The sequence below is a fragment of the Biomphalaria glabrata genome, chromosome 12 (genome assembly GCF_947242115.1).
Source record: "Biomphalaria glabrata chromosome 12, xgBioGlab47.1, whole genome shotgun sequence".
In the NCBI taxonomy this organism is placed as follows: domain Eukaryota; kingdom Metazoa; phylum Mollusca; class Gastropoda; family Planorbidae; genus Biomphalaria; species Biomphalaria glabrata.
Window position 1 is genome coordinate 1,152,683 of NC_074722.1, and position 16,944 is coordinate 1,169,626.

General features: G+C 38.9%; 1 protein-coding gene across 1 annotated transcript in view; it reads right to left on the reverse strand.

Moving 5' to 3' along the window:
- Window positions 1-16,944, reverse strand: part of LOC106070499 (uncharacterized) — a 37,877-nt gene that overhangs the window by 5,281 nt on the left and 15,652 nt on the right. The window contains exon 3 of the mRNA XM_056006697.1: window positions 10,205-10,377. Within this exon, the coding sequence (XP_055862672.1) occupies window positions 10,205-10,377 (173 nt within the window). The remainder of the gene's footprint in view (window positions 1-10,204; window positions 10,378-16,944) is intronic.

Consider the following 16,944-nt stretch of genomic DNA (forward strand, 5'->3'; position numbering starts at 1 on the left):
AAAAAAATCGCAAAAAAAAAAATTGCAAAAAAAAAAAAAAAACTGAAAAAAAAAAATTGCAAAAAAAAAAAAAAAATCTGGAAAAAAAAAAAATCTGAAAAAAAAGAACTGCAAAAAAATTTATAAACTTTCATTTTATGGAATACTTTTGAAGACAGTTCTCTTTATCTCTTTTTTTCACTCTTAAAAATCAACGCTATAAAATGAACGTACTTTATATTGCTGTATGAGTATTGTTGTTAGGACTGATGAAGATATCTGACACATTCTTAAAATTTAGGCTTTTAAAAAATATTGTTCTTAGACACTGCGGTTGTATAGTAACATGAGAAACAAGTATAAAAATAAAGTTCTCTTCAGACCTTGTGGTCTTTAGGACAGATGATGTAAAGGTCATCTGTTTCTGTGGCCTACGGTTTACGAGGGTGTCATGTGGCCAGCACAACGACCAACCGCCTTTACTTTTCCCCAACTAACGTTAGGTACCCATTAGAGCTGGATGGACTCAGAGGCGCCCGAAGATCCTGAAGTTAAAATTCCCAGTCTTCACCTGGATTCGAACCCCGGATCGGTAGCCAAGCGCTTTACCGCTCAGCCACCGCGCCACCAAGTATGCGGTACAGTAATTTGTTGAGAGAAACAGTTTGTTCTATCTGTTCCATGTAGAAAAATTTCAATTACATTAAATGAAGGAAAACTTGGAACAATAAAAGGGTGGACAGCATCCACTAACCTGACCATGGGGATATGATCACACGTACGTTAGTACACTAATCTTATGTCGCTAGCTGTATCGCATCTTATTATGCTAATATAGGTATCACACTTATCTTATTATAATAATGTTAGTATCCAGTAGTACTGAAATATTGAGAACACAAGAAAACTTTTGAAGAAATGGATGTGTTTTTTTGTGAGGTTGAGCTTTCACGTCTTTCCCTCTCTCTCTCTCTCTTTTTCTCTCCTACATTTTCTCTTCTCTCTCTCTCTCCTTCCTTCTCTTTCTGTCTCTCCTTCTCTGCTTCCTTCTTTCTTATTTTCCTTTTATTTTTTCTCTTCTTCCATCTCCATCCTTCTCTCATTCTCTTCTTCCTTCTATTTTTTTCTCTCTCCTCTTCCGTATCTCTTTCTCTACTTCCTTTTCTCTCCTTTTTTCTCAATCTCTCTCTCCACTTCCTTCTCTGGCTATCTCTCTCTCTCTCTCTCTGTATATATATATATATAATTTAATAAAATACTCTGAAAGACACAAAGATAAAGGCACATTCCTCGTCCCATATGCTAGGACAAATTTGTACAAATACTCCTTCTTCCCTAGTTCTATTAGAGCATGGAATGGGTTGCCTGAGCTAGCCAGGAAAACCAGTGACTTGGCGGAGTTTAGGTCATTGGTTAATATGCATGACTAAATGCATGACGAGTAGGACGTAATCATCTTCTTTTTTGAAGTAACGTCTGTATTATATAAGATAAGATAAGATAAGATATATATCTTGTTCCTTCTCTTTCCCTACTTTAAATAGTCATCAACGCTCCAGTGCTCTCAGGAAAATATACACGCCTCTGTTCACACGAGTTTGACACACGCAACTGTTTTTCCAACGAACAATTTTACGCCTTAGACCGAAACTCTCCGCCCTAAAAGGAAACTAGACAGAACTCTCCGCCCTAAAAGGAAACTAGACCGAAACTCTCCGCCCTAAAAGGAAACTAGACAGAACTCTCCGCCCTAAAAGGAAACTAGACCGAAACTCTCCGCCCTAAAAGGAAACTAGACAGAACTCTCCGCCCTAAAAGGAAACTAGACAGAACTCTCCGCCCTAAAAGGAAACTAGACAGAACTCTCCGCCCTAAAAGGAAACTAGACAGAACTCTCCGCCCTAAAAGGAAACTAGACCGAAACTCTCCGCCCTAAAAGGAAACTAGACAGAACTCTCCGCCCTAAAAGGAAACTAGACCGAAACTCTCCGCCCTAAAAGGAAACTAGACAGAACTCTCCGCCCTAAAAGGAAACTAGACAGAACTCTCCGCCCTAAAAGGAAACTAGACAGAACTCTCCGCCCTAAAAGGAAACTAGACCGAAACTCTCCGCCCTAAAAGGAAACTAGACAGAACTCTCCGCCCTAAAAGGAAACTAGACCGAAACTCTCCGCCCTAAAAGGAAACTAGACAGAACTCTCCGCCCTAAAAGGAAACTAGACCGAAACTCTCCGCCCTAAAAGGAAACTAGACAGAACTCTCCGCCCTAAAAGGAAACTAGACCGAAACTCTCCGCCCTAAAAGGAAACTAGACAGAACTCTCCGCCCTAAAAGGAAACTAGACAGAACTCTCCGCCCTAAAAGGAAACTAGACAGAACTCTCCACCCTAAAAGGAAACTAGACAGAACTCTCCGCCCTAAAAGGAAACTAGACCGAAACTCTCCGCCCTAAAAGGAAACTAGACCGAAACTCTCCGCCCTAAAAGGAAACTAGACCGAAACTCTCCGCCCTAAAAGGAAACTAGACCAAAACTCTCCGCTCTTAATTGAAACTAGGCGAGTACTGGTCCAGATGATAATCATAATTTCATTTTGTAACACACTTTCAGCTCTTTATTAAAATTGGAGCAAATGAGCCCCCCCCCCCCCCCCTTTGCCCAAATAATATATAAGTTTAAAAAAAAAACATAACAGCCCCCCCTTCCCCTTTTCGAGGTGTAGCATAATACTTACTGTGATGGCTTTCTAATTGTATCGAACCACGAGACACCTAATCAAACTAACAAACTCGAATAGCTTTATTGTATATTCATCTGAAGCACTTTGTTTACTAATGAGATCCTACCTCACAACCTACATGAACAGGGCTAGCCCAGGGGTCGGCAACCTGCGGCTCGCGAGCCACATGCGGCTCTATGGATGTTAAGCTGCGGCTCTTTAGTTCCATGCGCAAATATTATTTATTGTATCAAAAAAAATAGTTTAAAAGTGTCTGATTCGATTAACGAGTATTAGTAACCAATTCTATCTCTCAGCCGCCTGTACTCGCTTTTCAGCGCACCCTTCCCTCATGTCTTGAAACGTAAAATAGTCTATTTGCTGGTGGAAGATATTCAACTTTCTTCTATGAGTCTTGTGACATGAAAGATACGGCACAAGTTGCCCTTTTGTGAGATATGTCTTCCCAAGGTCCACAAGAAGAGCTTCTAGGATTGCTACCGCTCTCGTGACAAGCTAGAAGGGAATATAGAGAGAAAGCCCTGCAAAAATACCTTGAAGACAATATAATCGATATAAATAAAATCGTTTCAATAGCAACTGAAGGAGCCAGAAGTATGACAGGAAAAAAAAAAGGGGGCAATAAACAAATAAATAAACCAATAAACGTTTCACTGCTTACTACACCAAGGAGCGCTTTGTGTCCAAACATTTACGCCGAAATAGTTAAGATCATGAATTTGTTAATCAAGACTTTTAACAACATCTTGTCAAAAGCACTCTACCATCGTCAGTTTAAAGAATTTTTAAACAAAATGGAGACTTAGTATTCCGACTTTATTCTATACAATAAAGTGCGATAGCTTTCCAAAGGTATGGTTTTGAAAAGTTTGATTGAAATAGATGCATTTCTAAATAAAAGAAAAGCATTAATCACCTTGAATTAGAGACGATAAATGGTTGTACAAATTTTACTTTATGGTGGATATATCAATGAAATTAAATGAGCTGAATCAAAAACTGCAAGGACAGAGTTAAAAATAAAGTTGAAAGAGTTGAAGGTCCAGAAATGTAGGCAACGCAACAAAAGTGGACAGCTTCAAAAGAAATGCCGCGAGATGAGGCGCTTATATTCGACGCATGGAATAATCTTCCAGATTGCTACAGTCAGGTGAGAACGTTGGCATTTGGAACCCTAAAGGCTGAGTATATTCGAATCAACATATTCATGCAAGCAAGCGTTCTTTTGCATGAATATAATTCAAAGTAAAGTAAGAAGCCAACTAACAAATGAAAATTTAGAGTCGTGTTTGATACTAAAAACAAGTTATGAGTTATAAGCCAAATTTATCCAAACTTTCTAAAATCATGCAAAGCCATCGCTCTCTCTGAATTTGTTATTGAAGTACAAGGTAGTGTTTTATGTAACTGTTCTATTTTATACTTCATTAATGGGCAATTATCTTTATAATGCCACTAGACATATGTTACCCGCGACCCGCGGGTCTTTATTTGCGCATTACTGTCGATATAGTCACAATTAAATGAAATAATAATGTAATAAGTAAAGCGAATGTGTCAATGTAAAAATAGCTATCAAATAAAAATAGCTAATAGCCCTAAATTCATTTTTTCAAATGAAAACATTTGCTTGTAGGCCTACATATATTTGATTAAAATTTGAGATGAATAGACTTAATTTTGTATGTTCATGCGTTAAAGTATAAAGTAAATCTTGAGGTAGACAAAGATCTAAATTGGCTTTTATTCTGTTCATTCTGTGTTGCGCATGCGTAACCTTTTTTCATGAATGAATATAGGCCTATCTCAACACGGCTACGCAACTTTAGCGAACAGCGAACGAATGTATTAAAAATGCTTTAGAAAAACAAATTTGAATGTTAAATTGATTAAAATATCAAATGAATGGACAATAATTAGTATGTTTATGTGTTATAGCACAAAACTATCTTTGCGAAAAGAAGTTTTATCATCTTAGAGTTCAATAAGAGTTTTAGACCTAGACCTAAGCATAGACTCAGTAGAGAGATGTGTTAATGTGTAACCATTTGGTAATGTCTAATGAAAGAATGTTCGCCAGGAAATCTGTAGTCAGAGATATAAGGAACTAATTTATGTAAAAAATGCTTTTGAAACACAAAATTGAAGGTTAATTTTATTATATAATAAAATCAATGGATCTTCTTTTGTATTTTCATGTGTCAAAGTAAAAAACTATCTGCGCAAAGTGTATTTCTTAAAATTAGATCTAGGTCTAAATCCTTTCTATCTTTTCTCGTGTCAACATTGTAGACATGGCCTAGATCCATAAAATACTATAGCTGTAATAGAGTCGGACAACTTTATTTTTTTTGAGGGTCTTAAGTTTGTTTCAGGGCTACAATACATACACTACGGTCTAAGTTGGTACCCAAGGAACATTCCTGCCTAGTTTTATCAAGATTGGTCAAGCGGTTTTGATGTCTATAAGTAACATACATACATACATACATACATACATACATACATACATACATACATACATACATACATACATACATACATACATACATACATACATACATACATACATACATACATACATACATACATACATACACCTCTCATTCTACTTTACAATATAGATATGAATAATCAAGTATATATATATATATATATATATATATATAATCTTATTTGTTGTGAAAAACACTATTTATATAAGATAAATAGATATATTTTCTTATGAATAAATAGATTAATTTTTTATTAAAAAAAAACTTAACTAATGCAAGTACATATTTATTGTTGGGGAAAAAAATTGTGGCTCTTTAAAAACGTTGAAATTTTGTAAATTGTAATTTTTGGCTCTTCCGACTCAAAAGGTTGCCGACCCCTGGGCTAGCCGCTCAACTGTCCCCCTGCATTCCTGACCTCACGTTACCCCCGCTAGGCCGACCCATTCAACCGCTGGATAGATACAGAACAGGGGCGTAACTTACGGGTGACACTCATGCTCCACGACACACACACCCACACACACCAAAACCCTTTCATAACACTTAGTTTGGTCGCCTTCAACTGTAGAACGATTGTGGTACATTTCTTGAAGCTTGTCCTCTTGTAGTTATAGAGCCTTGATGTGTTCAGAAACCATCCAAACCTCCGCTGACTTGCGGGATTACCCAGACACGGGAAAGGCTTTGGGAGTCAACCCTGAGGAGAAAAATCAGGAGCTGGTGACCCTTAGGCAGCTGGCGGCACACAGCGCTTCACCCTGGCAGAACCTGCGTCGCTACTGACCCTAAACTGTACCGGATATTTGTCGTGCCTGTTCCTATTTGTCGAAGACGGCGTAAATGCTGTGCGGGCGACATTTCCGACCATACCTATCTCTATGACGTTATTTGGAGGCACCACCCGGCCCTCATTCATTTCAGGTAAAAGTGGCTCCTGATTGGCTGTTACTACAGTCAGTAAATTATCGTTTGCTTCGTTTTTCTTTCAGAGTTACTGCCCATAGCTTTCCTTGTTTACCAACACTCTCCACTACACAATCGTAGTTGCCGCGAGGGAGGGGGGGAGAGCAAGGGGGCATCATGCCCCGGGCATATGCTCACGAACGCCTCTGATACGCATTAATGCAGCTTTAGATTTCCATGGTTTGTATTAGTCGATCAAATTGGAGCGACACATCAGAGAAAGAGAAAAGACACAAAGACTCGCGACAGTTTTGGTACAATCTTGGAGGTCATTATATCGCATGGTCTTCGAGTCCGAAGATTGAGGTAACCAAGTAACTGACACCTCAAGGGAATCACATTACCATACATACCCAGTTGCGACCTGTATATTTTACCACATTTAAGTCAAAACCGGCCGTTGTCCGCCAAGGGTCTATTTTAAGTTTTATTCACCTCATCTGCGCCTATACTCATCAAGGGCTCTTATATGTGAGTCCCGTGACCCTTGTTAGAATTCTCCCTTTCAGAGACCAAATGTCAATTACTTTCCTATGTGCAGGAGAGGGCAAATGGCGCCCGATTTTATCTTTTTAGCGCTCCCTAGAGTGCCTGGAGATGGGACCGTGTTTCGGAGGCTCTCCTTTAAGCTCAAAAAAGACAAAAAAAAAAAATTGCATTTGGCATGCGTTTATTCCCCATGCTGGATAGTTGTAGAGTCGCAAGAAAATCACGAGTGGTGCGTTCTTATTATCTCTCTAAGTTTATCAATTCATAGGTTTGGACTTCTTGCATTTTATTTGATATTTGTATCACTTGGGATCGATATTTCCGTTTAAGTGAAACAAAAGTGGTGGCCAGTGGTCAACTGTTCGGAACATTTCGGAGATATTTAAACAGGAAGGAAAACTACTTTTAGCTCCCTTGACAATGTTTACTACATTTGGCTCCCTTGACATTGTTTACTACATTTAGCTCCCTTGACATTGTTTTGTTTAGAGTGAAAAAAAATCTCTAATTAAAACACATAAGCTGAGAGCTACATCCGTCTTGAATGGTCTGAACTAATGACTGAACTAACACCGTACACATTTCCACTAGGCTGTGAACACATCGCAGGTCGAGTTACACACACGTGTATTGAAAGAACATCCGCTACAATAAACACATGTTTCCCAATGGACCTCATTCACCAATCGTAAACAAACAACATTTAGTCACGTGATAATAGTGATAAAAACAAGGAAAAAAAACGGTCACGTGATAGCCATTGTGTATTAAAAATTAGATCGTAATTTGTATAGAAGAGATAGAGAATCAGGTGGCTATATGCTGTTTGTTAGCGATCGGTGAATGAGGTCCATCCAACATTCACAGGTGACCACGTCACTGGCCTAAAGTATTCTTGCAATATTGCGCACATCAACATTCAGAGATGACCACGTCACTGGCCTAAAGTATTCTTGCAATATTGCGCACATCAACATTCAGAGATGACCACGTCACTGGCCTAAAGTATTCTTGCAATATTGCGCACATCAACATTCAGAGATGACCACGTCACTGGCCTAAAGTATTCTTGCAATATTGCGCACATCAACATTCAGAGATGACCACGTCACTGGCCTAAAGTATTCTTGCAATATTGCGCACATCAACATTCAGAGATGACCACGTCACTGGCCTAAAGTATTCTTGCAATATTGCGCACATCAACATTCAGAGATGACCACGTCACTGGCCTAAAGTATTCTTGCAATATTGCGCACATCAACATTCACAGATGACCACGTCACTGGCCTAAAGTATTCTTGCAATATTGCGCACATCAACATTCACAGATGACCACGTCACTGGCCTAAAGTATTCTTGCAATATTGCGCACATCAACATTCAGAGATGACCACGCCACTGGCCTAAAGTATTCTTGCAATATTGCGCACATCAACATTCAGAGATGACCACGTCACTGGCCTAAAGTATTCTTGCAATATTGCGCACATCAACATTCAGAGATGACCAAGTCACTGGCCTAAAGTATTCTTGCAATATTGCGCACATCAACATTCAGAGATGACCACGCCACTGGCCTAAAGTATTCTTGCAATATTACGCACATCAACATTCAGAGATGACCACGTCACTGGCCTAAAGTATTCTTGCAATATTGCGCACATCAACATTCACAGGTGACCACGCCACTGGCCTAAAGTATTCTTGCAATATTGCGCACATCAACATTCACAGGTGACCACGTCACTGGCCTAAAGTATTCTTGCAATATTGCGCACATCAACATTCACAGATGACCACGTCACTGGCCTAAAGTATTCTTGCAATATTGCGCACATCAACATTCACAGATGACCACGTCACTGGCCTAAAGTATTCTTGCAATATTGCGCACATCAACATTCAGAGATGACCACGCCACTGGCCTAAAGTATTCTTGCAATATTGCGCACATCAACATTCAGAGATGACCACGTCACTGGCCTAAAGTATTCTTGCAATATTGCGCACATCAACATTCAGAGATGACCAAGTCACTGGCCTAAAGTATTCTTGCAATATTGCGCACATCAACATTCAGAGATGACCACGCCACTGGCCTAAAGTATTCTTGCAATATTACGCACATCAACATTCAGAGATGACCACGTCACTGGCCTAAAGTATTCTTGCAATATTGCGCACATCAACATTCACAGGTGACCACGTCACTGGCCTAAAGTATTCTTGCAATATTGCGCACATCAACATTCACAGGTGACCACGTCACTGGCCTAAAGTATTCTTGCAATATTGCGCACATCAACATTCACAGATGACCACGTCACTGGCCTAAAGTATTCTTGCAATATTGCGCACATCAACATTCACAGATGACCACGTCACTGGCCTAAAGTATTCTTGCAATATTGCGCACATCAACATTCACAGATGACCACGTCACTGGCCTAAAGTATTCTTGCAATATTGCGCACATCAACATTCACAGATGACCACGCCACTGGCCTTAAGTATTCTTGCAATATTGCGCACATCAACATTCAGAGATGACCACGTCACTGGCCTAAAGTATTCTTGCAATATTGCGCACATCAACATTCAGAGATGACCAAGTCACTGGCCTAAAGTATTCTTGCAATATTGCGCACATCAACATTCAGAGATGACCACGCCACTGGCCTAAAGTATTCTTGCAATATTACGCACATCAACATTCAGAGATGACCACGTCACTGGCCTAAAGTATTCTTGCAATATTGCGCACATCAACATTCACAGGTGACCACGTCACTGGCCTAAAGTATTCTTGCAATATTGCGCACATCAACATTCACAGGTGACCACGTCACTGGCCTAAAGTATTCTTGCAATATTGCACACATCAACATTCAGAGATGACCACGCCACTGGCCTAAAGTATTCTTGCACTATTGCGCACACCAACAGTCAGAGGTGACCACGTCACTGGCATAAAGTGCTCTTATTCCCCACAACAACATACAAAGGTGACCACGTCACTGGCCTAAAGTACTCTTATTCCCGACAAACACATTCAGAGGTGACCACGCCACTGACCTAGTGACAACGCCACTGACCTAGTGACAACGCCACTGACCTAAAGTGCTCTTATTCGCCACACCAACATTCAGAGGTGACCACGCCTCCGCCCTAATGACAACGTCACTGACCTAAAGTGCTCTTATTCGCCACACCAACATTCAGAGATGACCACGCCACTGACCTAGTGACAACACCACTGACCTAGTGACAACGCCACTGACCTAAAGTGCTCTTGTTCCCCACACCAACATTCAGAAATGACCACACCAATGACCTAAAGTGCTCTTATTCGCCACACCAACATTCAGAGGTGACCACGCCACTGACCTAGTGACAACGCCAGTGATCTAAAGTGATCTTGTTCCCCACACCAACATTTAGAGGTGACCACGCCACTGACTTAAAGTGCTCTTATTCGCCACACCAACATTCAGAGCTGACAACGCGACTAACCTAGTGACCACGCCACTGACCTAAAGTGTTCTTGTAATGTTCCTGCAGACGACAAAACTTGTGTTCCACGTTCCCGTCCCAAACCAAAGCAGGGGCGGCGACCAGGGCTGAGAAGAGGGGCGTACAGATGCCGATATTTCTTGCCTGCGTGGCGTTGAGTGACTTCCTTGTGGGCAGACAAATCTTCAGGTATCTAAAAATAGACAACAGGAGAGGTTAGCCTGACATCTCAAGAGTTGTTTTTTTATTTTTTAAACAATTAATTCTGTGAAACATTAAAACGAAATTGTAAGATCGATTATACATTCGATTTTTTTCTTATATTAGACTGTAAATTAGATTGTAAAATAGATGCCCAGCCGGTGAACGCAGCTGTGTCTTAAGGATAGGCTTCTTTAGTCACAGAATAAGTTGGAAATGGAAGAGACTCTCTCGAAACGTAGAATGTCACAGAGAGAGAGATTGTAAATTAGATTTTAAATTAGATTGTAAATTAGATTAGAAAAGAAGGCATAGTAAAAGAAGTCGAAATAGAAAATAGATTCTACACATTTTAAAAAAAGATTTGAAAGAAGATTTTTTTTTACAAGACTTAACAGCAAAATATTAAGATAAGATAAGATAAGACATTTTTTTTATTGATCCAATCAAATGGAAATTTAGTTTGACTACAATTGACAACCACTGTACAATTTTGGGCCCTTAAGAGTGAAATAAAAATAGGAATGTGCCCCATGCAAGTATGTGAGCTTTGAAGAAAAGCTACGGGTACGGTCAGGCCCGCCTCCTCGAGAACAAATTGGGGCCTCACACCACTGAGTACCAGGCCCCCCCCCTCAATTCCAACACACACGCAGCATATTAACAACATTCAACCGTGTCTCTAGAACAGTGGTTCCCAAACTTTTTTGTCTCGAAGACCCCTTGCCATGTTTTCTTGTTTTCGGTAGACCCCCTGCTCAACTTGCACATTTTTGCAAATTCATTAACATTTTTTAAACAAATTTCTAACTGTAGTGAGTTCAGGAGTGAAAAAGTAATTTAAAACTACACAACTTAGGATATTATGTTTAATATACGAATTTGTCGTTCTATGAAGTAGTCTTTCCAACATTAAATATTAATTAATTAATTAATTAATATGCCTTAAGTATCATTGTAAAAGGTTTCGCAAAGAGCAGTTTTTCGTGTATTTCTTGATCTTTCACGTGTGGCTCAAATGTTGAATCTGCTGAACTGTTTTCATTAACAGGAGATTGGTCAAAGGCGAGTAACTGGAGCCTAAACCAGTAAACTTCGAGCAGGAAGGGCTCATTAGCCTTGGCTTGCTACCCACCTAGCAGAAGGAAAACTGAATTCAAACCTCTGCTGCCTTGCTACTACACCCAAACATGGGAATGGTCTCGTGGGTCAACCCTAAGGAAATATAAGGAGACGGTGACCATTAGCGCCATGTATTTTTTGGCCGTCCCTCTTTCTCTTTCCTTGGGGGTTCCAAGTTAGGGCTTGCCTTGTTATGTTGGATGCAGGCTTGCGAAGGGTGTGAACTATCCATCTCCAGCGTCTCTGAAGGATATCTACTTCAGTGGGCTGCTGCTTTGTTCTTTGCCACAGTTCCTCATTCAAGATCTTGTCTGGCCAGCGGATCATACGAATTTTCATCAGGCAGATATTGATGAATGGCTGGATTTTTTTTCATGGTGGTGATGGTGGTTCTCCAGGTCTTCGCGATCTGGGAGCAGATGGGCAAGACGTGGCGACAGTTGGAGAGACTCGCCCAGAACCGAGATGCCTGGAGGAAGCTGGTTGGTGGCCTATGCCCAGAAGGGACCACAGGCATAGATGAGATGAGATAAGATGGTGACCATTAGACAGTTTGTAGCACACAGCGCTACACCTTGTCAGACCAAACTGTATTTATGTATTTTGCAAAGATTTACATAAGAAGCTTTTAATTTTATAACTCATGCCACTGAAGCGCCCTTGAACTGTATTGTTACTTAAAGAAATTCTTTTAATAATAACAGATGTAGGTTTGTGCAAAACGGCTGGTAGAATCAATGTTTGACCTTTGCTGTTTTACGTATTTTGCTATAAGAAAAGAAATCTTGTAAGACTCTCACAAACCATCATCTTCTCTATATGATGTCGAAGTATGATTTTGCGGGTCTATTTTGAACTTTGAGTGTTCGAAAGTTTTTAAAATCTTTATTTTGTCAGGGTAGCATTGTCTCATATGATCTTCCAGCGAACCTGGTTCATATCGTCATAAAAAAGTCACTTAGGCTTGTTCGACAAGGAAGGAATGAATCAAAATTTTAAATAATTGTACTGTCTACATTTCTTTTTTTTTTTAGTTCTAAATATTAGTTACATGTAGACCAAATTAAGCTATTTAAATAAGTATTGAAATTGATTACAACAATTTTTCATTTGAATAGCAGAATAAATATTTAAAGGATTAACGAAGGTACAAATCATATATTAGTGTAGGGAATAATTACATTAGTGGAATGTGAACATTAAATGTGCTTAAATGAAATCTATTATCGTAGACCCCCGTGGGCATATCATGGACCCCCAATTTAGTTTTTTACTTTCGTGGACCCCTTGGAGGTCTTCGTAGACCCCTGGGGGTCTATATAGACCACTTTGGGAATCACTGCTCTAGAAGATGGTCGTGATGTCAGACAGTCAAAGTTTCGCGTGAAGGATTTCAGAACAGACGCTAGAGGTGCAGCGTTTACAGAAAACGTTAAGGGACGTCCTTCTGTGAGTCCTGTGTGTGTGTGTATGGGTGTGTGGTGTGTGTGTGTGTGTATGTATGGGTGTGTGGTGTGTGTGTGTGTGTATGTATGGGTGTGTGTGTGTATGTATGGGTGTGTGTATGTATGGGTGTGGTGTGTATGTGTGTGTGTATGTGTGTGTGGTGTGTGTGTGTGTATGGTGTGTGTGTGTATGGGTGTGTGGTGTGGTGTGTGTGTATGGGTGTGTGGTGTGTGTGTGTTGAGAATAGATTAAAAAGGGAATCTATAATTTATACTAAAAACACTTACATAACCAATAATGCAATGCATATCTACGATTACTTTTTAAAATTCATAAGATTGCATTTCCAGAAACGTGCTGTAGGTTACTAATTTATGTGCATAAATTATTTACTTTTAACTATTCTTTTTTTTTTTAAGCTAAAACTAGAGTCTAGGTATTTCTTTGGCTTCTAAGTTTAATCTTAGATTCTATGTTAAAACCTAGACTCGCTCCCAGAAAACAAAAAGATACACTCCACAAAATATACTACATTTTAGTCCTCACGTTTTTTTTTCATCACGGTTCAGAAAGTAAATGTTCGATGTGGACTGTACAAAGGGAGGCAAACCTGTTTCTGTACAAAGGGAGGCTAACCTGTTTCTGTACAAAGGGAGGCAAACCTGTTTCTGTACAAAGGGAGGCTAACCTGTTTCTGTACAAAGGGAGGCAAACCTGCTGTGGTCTAAGTTACGTATTTGTAATTAAATCTAATTGTGTAATTAGGAATAGACTTCACCAAACAGAAAAAGTTCATGTTGCATTAGCAACAAGAGAAGCCAAATAGAAAAAAAATTCTGAAGGCTTTCGGAAACAAAAACTAAAAAAAAAAAAAAAAGGGGGCAGCTGATCTATTTGTGTACTTCTTGATTAGACAAGTGCCCATCATTTATGCAGATGAGTTGCCCACCTCTTGGTTACTCTTTCTCCTCCCCTGTCTAGCACCCCCTCCCCTCAATGTTTTCTTTAACCCCGTTCCTAACGTTTGTTAATTATCCAAAGTAATCAACTTCCCTACAAACAGTAAAAGGTGGACCTTCAGACACACTTAACAGGTCCACACCTTCTGGAAGAGAATTCTAAACACCAGACTAAATGCAATTTCTAATGCGTCCCAAATTGAGCAGGAAAATAGTTCTTTTTTTTTTTTTTCTCTGAGGGTAAGGGTAGAAAAAAATCGGGTTTTCCCAATTTATAATTTCAGGTTTCTTATTTAGTTTTGTTCTCCTTGAATAAATTAATAAGAGGAAGCCAAAGTGTTATTGGAAAATATGTCTGTCTCCGTATTTTTTTTCCTAACATAAAAAAAAAACAATATTAAAATAATTTTTTTCTTTTCAACTTTTCTTACCATCGGAAAGATTATTAAATTATTCGGCTTAGAATTCTCCAGCCAGTTGAAAACAGCCTCGTTATAGGGTCACGAATGTAATGGATTATTTGATCCTCAAAGATTATGGATTGTGTGTTGTTTGTTTGTTTCTTTTAATTTCATCAGACTTTAGAAAATTTCATTAAAGAAAAGAGGAACATGGCCATTGGATAGTTTTAAGTCTTGACCAAAAAATTACGTCCATTTAGAGAACGTGGAGTAGGTCTACTAATAGTGACCTTTTATTTGAGATTGTCTAGACAATTCAGGGGGGGGGGAATCCGGAACATTTTGGGCATTCGGACAGCTTTAAAGGCTTTTTTTTGGACTTTAGGAGGTTGTTTTTTTTAAACCGTTTTTGTGCTTAGGTGGAACTTTAGAGGAATTCATGATTTAATCTTGAAAAACAGTTTTGTGATATCTGGGGAAAGGTTTAGAGGCTTTGAGGACCTTTTTTTATGAAACCTATGAGACTGTTTTTTTTAGAGGCTTCAATGAATGTTGGGGGCAGGGCCGGCCTTGGATAATTGGAGATCCTTGGCGAAGTGAATTTGGTGGCTCGAAATGAATTTTTTTAATTTAAAAAGAAATTGCGAAAAATAAAATGACAAATAACTGAAATTCATATTTCGTAAATTCTGTAGTAGGGCCAGAGTTAGACTAGTAAACATAGAGTCATAGTAGAGACAGAGTTAGACTAGTAAACATAGAGTCATAGTAGAGACAGAGTTAGACTAGTAAACATTGAGTCATAGTAGAGACAGAGTTAGACTAGTAAACATAGAGTCATAGTAGAGACAGAGTTAGACTAGTAAACATAGAGTCATAGTAGAGACAGAGTTAGACTAGTAAACATAGAGTCATAGTAGAGACAGAGTTAGACTAGTAAACATAGAGTCATAGTAGAGACAGAGTTAGACTAGTAAACATTGAGTCATAGTAGAGACAGAGTTAGACTAGTAAACATAGAGTCATAGTAGAGACAGAGTTAGACTAGTAAACATAGAGTCATAGTAGAGACAGAGTTAGACTAGTAAACATAGAGTCATAGTAGAGACAGAGTTAGACTAGTAAACATAGAGTCATAGTAGAGACAGAGTTAGACTAGTAAACATAGAGTCATAGTAGAGACAGAGTTAGACAAGTAAACATAGAGTCATAGTAGAGACAGAGTTAGACCAGTAAACATAGAGTCATAGTAGAGACTGAGTTAGACCAGTAAACATAGAGTCATAGTAGAGACAGAGTTAGACAAGTAAACATAGAGTCATAGTAGAGACAGAGTTAGACAAGTAAACATAGAGTCATAGTAGAGACAGAGTTAGACTAGTAAACATAGAGTCATAGTAGAGACAGAGTTAGACCAGTAAACATAGAGTCATAGTAGAGACTGAGTTAGACCAGTAAACATAGAGTCATAGTAGAGACAGAGTTAGACAGGTAAACATAGAGTCATAGTAGAGACAGAGTTAGACTGGTAAACATAGAGTCATAGTAGAGACAGAGTTAGACTAGTAAACATAGAGTCATAGTAGAGACAGAGTTAGACCAGTAAACATAGAGTCATAGTAGAGACTGAGTTAGACCAGTAAACATAGAGTCATAGTAGAGACAGAGTTAGACAGGTAAACATAGAGTCATAGTAGAGACAGAGTTAGACTGGTAAACATAGAGTCATAGTAGAGACAGAGTTAGACTAGTAAACATAGAGTCATAGTAGAGACAGAGTTAGACTAGTAAACATAGAGTCATAGTAGAGACAGAGTTAGACTAGTAAACATAGAGTCATAGTAGAGACAGAGTTAGACTAGTAAACATAGAGTCATAGTAGAGACAGAGTTAGACTAGTAAACATAGAGTCATAGTAGAGACAGAGTTAGACTAGTAAACATAGAGTCATAGTAGAGACAGAGTTAGACTAGTAAACATAGAGTCATAGTAGAGACAGAGTTAGACAAGTAAACATAGAGTCATAGTAGAGACAGAGTTAGACTAGTAAACATAGAGTCATAGTAGAGACAGAGTTAGACTAGTAAACATAGAGTCATAGTAGAGACAGAGTTAGACTAGTAAACATAGAGTCATAGTAGAGACAGAGTTAGACTAGTAAACATAGAGTCATAGTAGAGACAGAGTTAGACTAGTAAACATAGAGTCATAGTAGAGACAGAGTTAGACTAGTAAACATAGAGTCATAGTAGAGACAGAGTTAGACTAGTAAACATAGAGTCACAGTAGAGACAGAGTTAGACTAGTAAACATAGAGTCATAGTAGAGACAGAGTTAGACTAGTAAACATAGAGTCATAGTAGAGACAGAGTTAGACTAGTAAACATAGAGTCATAGTAGAGACAGAGTTAGACCAGTAAACATAGAGTCATAGTAGAGACAGAGTTAGACCAGTAAACATAGAGTCATAGTAGAGACAGAGTTAGACAGGTAAACATAGAGTCATAGTAGAGACAGAGTTAGACTGGTAAACATAGAGTCATAGTAGAGACAGAGTTAGACTAGTAAACATAGAGTCATAGTAGAGACAGAGTTAGACTAGTAAACATAGAGTCATAGTAGAGACAGAGT